This window comes from Aegilops tauschii, chromosome 5, assembly GCF_002575655.3.
Source record: "Aegilops tauschii subsp. strangulata cultivar AL8/78 chromosome 5, Aet v6.0, whole genome shotgun sequence".
Taxonomy (NCBI): domain Eukaryota; kingdom Viridiplantae; phylum Streptophyta; class Magnoliopsida; order Poales; family Poaceae; genus Aegilops; species Aegilops tauschii.
The window spans coordinates 317145291-317152507 of NC_053039.3; the positions used below are offsets into that span (position 1 = coordinate 317145291).

At 47.2% G+C, this 7217-nt stretch overlaps 1 protein-coding gene across 1 annotated transcript; it reads left to right on the forward strand.

Annotated features, from left to right (window-relative positions):
- The first annotated feature begins 4879 nt into the window (after positions 1 to 4879).
- Positions 4880 to 6988, forward strand: LOC109754351 (uncharacterized). Its single transcript, XM_020313260.4, has 3 exons — positions 4880 to 5095; positions 5461 to 5924; positions 6143 to 6988. The coding sequence occupies exons 2-3, from the start codon at positions 5474 to 5476 to the stop codon at positions 6805 to 6807; spliced, it is 1116 nt and encodes a 371-aa protein (XP_020168849.1). The 5' UTR covers positions 4880 to 5095; positions 5461 to 5473; the 3' UTR covers positions 6808 to 6988.
- The last annotated feature ends 229 nt before the right edge of the window (positions 6989 to 7217 follow it).

A 7217-nucleotide genomic window follows, 5' to 3' on the forward strand; every position in this document is an offset into this window, starting at 1 on the left:
TTAGGTATAAGATCATGAAAATCAACATGTTGGAATGACCCCATTGCACAAAAAGTGATGGGGCAAAGTCGATTTTGTACTGTTGATGTAACTTTATTTTATTTATCAATTGAGAATTTTTATGCCGTTGCACGTACAAATAGCACCAGCCAGATGGTTTAACATGAGGAATCTGTGCTATAATATGTTGGAATGATTATGTCATTGTCAGATGACAGCTCAAAGCAAATTCTTAATCTGAAAAGCACTAAAAATTACATGGTAGATCTCTCGATTCCTGGACCTAAAAAGTCGGATAAAAATATGTAGCATGCATGACAAATGGAACTATTTTTTCCGATTATATGCATCGTTCTTATTTTACCGGATGCATATCTTGAACATTTTCTTTAAACCAAATAGGCACTATGCTGAACTCTTTTTTTCTTCAGTTTCTTGGTAAAATGAGTTAAAACATGCAAGGATACTTAGTGTTAGAAACTGCTCGGATCTGTTGACGTATAATATGCTGCCTAGTCTCTTCCATCAGATCGGTCTTTTGGTTGCATTGGCTAGAGCATGCACTTCTACATGGTATCGGAGCCAAGAGGTCTTGAGTTCAAGACCTTCCGGTCCACGTTTAGGCCTGAGGAAGCCACACGTGAGGGGGAGTGTTGACGTATAATATGCTGCCTAGTCTCTTTTATCAGATCGGTCTTTTGGTTGCATTCGCTAGAGCATGCACTTCTACAGGATCTACTAACCTCTATATAAGCAGCTCATCCAGCCTTAAAATGCAGCCTTGGAGCAACAGAAATCAGAGCAGAGCGTTCCACCACCCCACGTAGCAGGCATGCAAGGGAGATGGCTCAGCCAAGGAGTAGCTCATGCGATTCTACCTCGTCGGTGTCCTCAATGGATGACTTTGACTCAGATTACGATCAGTTTGTGTCCCCCATCTCCTCACGGTCAAGGCCCAGCTTCAGGCGCGAAACGTCGGAGGCCGTACTACGCTAACCTAGCATCGAAGGGACATCCAGGGAAGGACGCCGGAGGCGCGTGTCGCCACCATGGCCACCATGGAAGAACACAAATACAATAGGAGATTGAAAAGATGGGACGCAGGGACGCACCTGTAATCCTGTGCATGGAGGGTAGAGGACACAGACGTCGATGCACATCTGCAGTAGCAGCTCGCAATTGGGAGGTAGGACGACGGCAGCGGGCGCCGCCGCGACTGTGCTCGCTGAATAGGGATGGAATTTTTCGGGGGAAGACGGAAGAGGCGTTTTTAGGAATGGATAGGTAGGGAACACGCCGAGTTTGTGCACTTTCGAGCGGGCCTCTGTGGACCATCGACTGGGACGGCCCGATTAACGATAGTAGGTCAAACACGTTCTGCGGAGCAGCTGCCCAATCATTCTGGGCCAAGTGGGCCGCACCTGGGAGAAGTAAATAATTTCCACAAACTACAGTTGGATGGCTGAGCTAATCCAGGACGTTAGTGAAGGAGATCCGACGGCTCAGGGGTTCAAATTGCTGTGGAGGGGTGTAGGTGGCTGAGTTATACTGTTTAGTAATTCCACACATGCGTAAGAGTTTTTCCATTGAATCGCACATTTCAGGATCATACAATTATAACATAGAATATAAAATCTTAATTATAAACATGGAAATATAATAATACAATATTATTTTCTCCAGGGCATATTTCCAACAAGAGCCAGTATAAGGAGCCATCCAAATGGATCGAATGAGTTCTTTAAAACCATCCCTAGGTATACAAGTGTTTTCTTCAATATCTAAAAATAGTTTTTTTGTTACTATTTGAGTCAGTATTTAATAACTGAGGTGTATGACCATAAACCTCTCTCTCAAAAGCATGTAAGATAGATACAGGGTAATGTTCTTCCTAGTACGGGCAAAATAAAACCACATCCAACTTTTCATAAGTTGGATCATCCAAATATTGCCCCAGGTGTAGTTCCTACCATGAGATAAGCTCTCTTAAACCTGCATGTTCAATTATAGCATTAAACACAAAACACAAATCCAGTAATCAGTTTCATTGGGTTTCTTTTTCTCACAATTCTTTCTAGTGATATTAACCCCCTCCCCCAACTAGAGCATGCAAAGGATTGTCATGATATACTCTGGAGAGTTCAACCAAAAAAAGTTGCTTGTCTTTTCAATTGAGCATCCCCATATATAGTAATCAAATTCCAATTGACGATAGTGATTTTATCAAAAAGTACAACTTTCACAAAATACACTCCTATCTCAGTTCAAAAATGTTCCAGCACATCATTATTAATGCCAACTAAAATGCCTCTAGATCTCCCTCTACGGGAGAAATGTACCATCTGAAATTTCTACTCCAAAATGAGAATGAAGTTCATTTCTTAATATAATTAGATTTGATGGTTCCTTAAAGACCAATAAAATCCAATTTTCTATCTATGATCATCTCTCTAACAAATCTTTTCTTAACATCTTGTCCAACCCCCTAACATTCCAGAAAATCCCTTCCATTTTTAACATGAGTAAATTAGGAACAAAAAATTCTAAATTTTCTAAGGCCACCAAGAGGCGTAGAGTGTTTCACACAACCAAGTGATGGGAGCCGCTCTTCTTTTTGTTCATACTGGAGAAGACACTTTTCAATTGGTCAAAGTAGTCCTATTCCAATTTAGCATCTAAACAATCTATCACAACAATGCTCATCAAGAGCAGCAGCATCACCAGTGTAAAAGGAACCTGGTGAACAAAGGGTATGATCACTAGCTTGGTTAATGACATCCTCATGAAATAAATCTTTCCTAGCTTGTTCCATTTTTCTAATAATTTCCAAGTTATGATCAATCATATCAATAGAACACCTAAGATCAAAACCAACCCGAGAAGTCAAATGTAAAAAGGAAGCATTAGGTGAGGGTCAGAGGAAGGATCAAGGGGATTACCATAATTATCCTTAGGAGTTGCCCTTTCCTTGGCAAGCCCCTCAACCTCATTTTTTTATCTTTAAGTCTGTCACATCTCCTGAGGACGCCTTCTCCATCATTCTCTCCTTGCACAACCAAATTGTTTCCTTGAATTTTTCCCACCCTAGTTTCAAAAGATTTAATAGACTCTTGACTAGCTCTGTAATCAATGTGTTCTAACCTATTCCCACCTTTCACCTCACTGATCAGTTCAATCTCATCATCAACATTAACCTCATTCTCATTTTAAGCAAGCAAATGCTCCTCAAAACCTCTCTACTATGTGTCCTATAATACAGATTAGCTGTCTTAAAAAGAGACGATGTTGGTTTTTATCGATAGTGCACCTTTGGTAGTCAGTTTGCAATTTTAAATCTCCACATTTCTAGTTTTATGGTTGTATTTGGCATTGCGGTGAATTCTCATAATCTTGTTTGTTCCCTGCTTATTTTAGTGTTTGTTTCACCCCCCCCCCCCCCCTTGCCTACTTTTTATACATAATTCTTTTTACAATACATTAGAAAATAAGTGAAACACGACACAACTCAGCGACAAACTTAGCCTCGGTCAATGTTAATTAAGTGAGTTGCAACTAGTGGCGATTCTACTGGGCATGCTTTAACAGGCTCAAGCCTGCACTCTAAAATTGAAAAACGAAAATTTACTACTGGTTCCTAGCCTATCACAGCCCACTGTCTAGTGTCTAGCCTGTTGTTTATCCATTCCAACCCTTGCACTAAGAAGAGATTGCCCTTCATTTTCATCCAAGATTCACCACTGGTTGCATCTATGTTACCGAGGGAACACTGCTATTGATGTCGTTGTGCGCGGTACAAGCAGCTGTACAAAAGGCGGGTGATGATGGAGACATTTGATGCCACAAAATGTAGACCAAGTGACCAACAGCCCACATGCTAGACACCTTTAGTAGGTGCAAATGACCGGTTTTACCTTTGTAAACGCAAGGCTTTTGTTGATACTTGGGTGTTGTAGTGTTAACTTTGCCAGGAGGTGTGGGGTTCGACAACTTCTGTGCAGCGCATATCGATGTTTGTGCTCGAAACTAAAAACAGAACTAACCGCAAAGATTCGAAACTAAAAATAGAACTACTGCTAAGATTTGCGCCTTTTTAGGAGAAAAAGGACACCCCGCGGCAATTATAGAGTCATGGAAGGTCGTGCGCATAACTAGGATCGCCACGGTCTACTGTGGACGTATGCACCTCAAGGCTGTCCTGCATTACGAATGAACTACCTGCGGTAGTTGGCAGGTACGGTGCAGAACATTTTCTGTTGAGACTGATACGTTATAGAACATTGATCCTATATGTATAGACCAGATGCGTATCTCATAGATTCCGGTCTGATATATACAGTAACTGCTAAACCACCAACATGCTTTATTTACACCGCAAACATGCTTACATACTTATTTGGATTTCGAAGGTCATTTCCATGTAGAAGTGCCACATATACATAAACATAAACAAACACGTAAACCGGCCCGCGGTTGGAGTGACCACATTGACTGACCGGTTCCATTCAAAATCTCGGTGGGAAGTCGACCCAAACCCACCTCGCGCGCGAGCTGTACTATGAAGGCTATGAGCGGTTGCACGTACGAGGCTAGGAGCGGCATGCAAGGGGCCAGCGCAGCCCACGCGTGGACGGGCGACAACCACGTAGCGCTGTGGGGCCACGTGTAACCCCGCGGGGCCCATGCCGGGGCTGGGTCCCGGGCGAGGTGGCGCGGAGGCGAGGGCACATGGGCTCGACGGGCGCGAGGTGTCCCCTCCCGCGTGCGTGGCGCGTGCATGCATGCATGGCCTCGCCGCCCACGTACGCGCGGACCTCGGCCGGCCTCCTCCCGCGCATGGTCTGCTCTGCTCTCCCTCCCTACAAACTGGAGAGCGCGCGCGCATAGTTCCGGTCTCTTATTTAAGTGTGGCTGCTTGCACTCTCTCCCTCTCAGTCATATACGCACATACATCCGTCCTCTCTTCTTTCTTCTCCCCTCTCTCTGTCAGGTTTTTTTTGCAGTCCCATGTATCTCCCTTCCCTATAGCTCACTGCTTTGCTCGTGCATCTCGAAGGTCGCAATACTTGCCCGAAGCTGAGAACTTCTTGTGTGTGTGGTAAGAACTAAGCAGTACACTACTTTCTAGTTAGTTAGTACACTACTAGTGCAACCTATGCGTATGTGTAGGGCTCGCGTAATTGATCGTGCAAGTACTAGTCACAACAAACCACGGGTGATCAGAATGTGTTTCGATTTCTCCCTGTCGCTGTCACCAGTAGCATATATTATGTGTTGATGGGAAATATCTGAAAATATCTAGACGGAACAGTACGCACTGTAGGGATCATAACCTCGTCGATCGATCGGCTCAATCATCTTAGGCACTGTGCCGCTATACCTGCCGAAATTGTGCGTGCATGCACGACTCCTTGTGTTTTCTGATTGTAACGTGCGCGCGTTTGATGACTTCCTATCGAGCAGCATTGCCAAACTGATGGCGTCTCGGGGAGGAGGAGGAGGAGCGCATGCTAGCCGGCCGCCGCTGAGGGTCGGGCGCACCAAGGAGTACCGCATGGGCAGGGACACGCAGCTACTCGCCGCCGAGGGCTCGCCGGTGAGCCTCTTCGTTCTCTGTGGCGACCGGTTCGAGGGCTCGCAGCTGTTCCGCTCCGGCGAACTGTCGGTGCACATGATCCGGGTCGAGGGCCACCCCGTGTCCATGGCCTCTTGCACCGTTGGAGACCACCAGTGGATGCTCGCCAGGGACGCACTCGTTGCGCGTGTTGACGCCCGCGTCTTCGTCTTCGAGCTGCCGGGGTTCTTCTACGCAGTCGTCGTGCCGCCGGACGAAGCTGTTGGCGCCGGCGCCGCGGAGAGGAAATGTGCCACACTGGCCGAGATCTTCTCTCGGTTCTGCGCGTACCAGGATCTCTCCAATGCAGAAGGTAACAACATTGTTGCACATATGCCTGTCTAGCTTGCATGGGTACTATGTATATTCTACCAAGCAGGTATCTCAGTATATGGTCCAAATTTTAACATTAAGCACCAGAAATGCACGAATCTCTAGAGAGAGACCCCAACGTTTTCTATCTTGGATGTGCCAGTGCCTAGATCGTACCGCAACTAATTAATTTTGTTTGTATTGTTCGATTATGTTCAGGTGGAGAGGAAGCCGGTGACCAGCAGAGCCAGCACTGGAACCCATGGGTTCGTGCACACGCTAGGATACAGCGCCTCGGGAGGACCACCACGACGCCCGGCCGGGCAACCGCCGACGCGCCGGCCGCCATCGGCAGCGCCAGACAGATGGAGCGCGCCGTGCGCACGTCGGCCGTCGTGAAGCTGCTCAGCCGTTCCCTCCTCGCCGGCGCGCTCCAGCCCGCTCGGCACCTGACAATCACCCTCGGTGCCGGTGTCGGCGCTGGCGCTGTTCGCGGCACAAGCGCACTCCCCACTGCCTTTGCGGCGGCGCTGCCGAGTAAGTCCGTCGTGTCCGACCTGCTCGAAGCCATCGAGACGAGCCGGACGAACGGGCCGCGCCGCGAGGCACGCCGTGGCAACGGCCTGGGGTGGTGGAGCCTCAACGTCGAGGGCGTCATGATGCTGCTCAGAGTCGTTCAGGCGATCCGGGGCAGGAGGCTGCCAGCGGCTCTGGGTGTGGGCACGAAGAGACCGCGCGATGATGGGAACGGAGGCGCCGGGCACCATGGTCTCAAAGGTGGCAGCGGCGTTGGACCGGCGCTCGGCGGCAGCGGGGCACGTCGGTGGTGCGGCGGGAAGCAGAGGAAGCTGGGGAACACGGTGGGTGCATGGGGAAGCTCTTGACGAGGTTTAGTTGTCCCCAAAGGGGACCTGAGAATTAAGTGGTGATTAAGGAGTTCTTTTAGGTTTTCTGGAGCCGGGCTTAATTAGCTCGTTCATCTATACATTTAGATGCATGATCTAGTGCTAAGTGTGCTAAAGACCTAAGAATGTTCATGGTTAATTTAATCATAACCTTTTAGCCTCTCGCCTCTATATAAACTCCAACACTGCATGGCTAAGTTATCTATATATATGTGTAGACCATTTGTGAGATATAGAGCATAATTGGTTTGCTACCAATATTTTTATTTTTATTCGATAGTACGCCAAAGGCGTATCATATTTTTATAAAAGAAGAAGAAAGTATAATTACAAGACATGTGGCTCGAATGCGAAGACATGTGGCTCGAATGCGAACATACGGCACACGC

What these genes read in the sequence shown, in the direction of transcription:
- LOC109754351 (XM_020313260.4), top strand. Translation starts at nt 5,474, where the DNA reads ATGGCGTCTCGGGGAGGAGGAGGAGGAGCGCATGCTAGCCGGCCGCCG. An exon ending in GGATCTCTCCAATGCAGAAG is followed by an intron (nt 5,925 to 6,142) that starts GTAACAACATTG and finishes GATTATGTTCAG; the next exon opens with GTGGAGAGGAAGCCGGTGAC.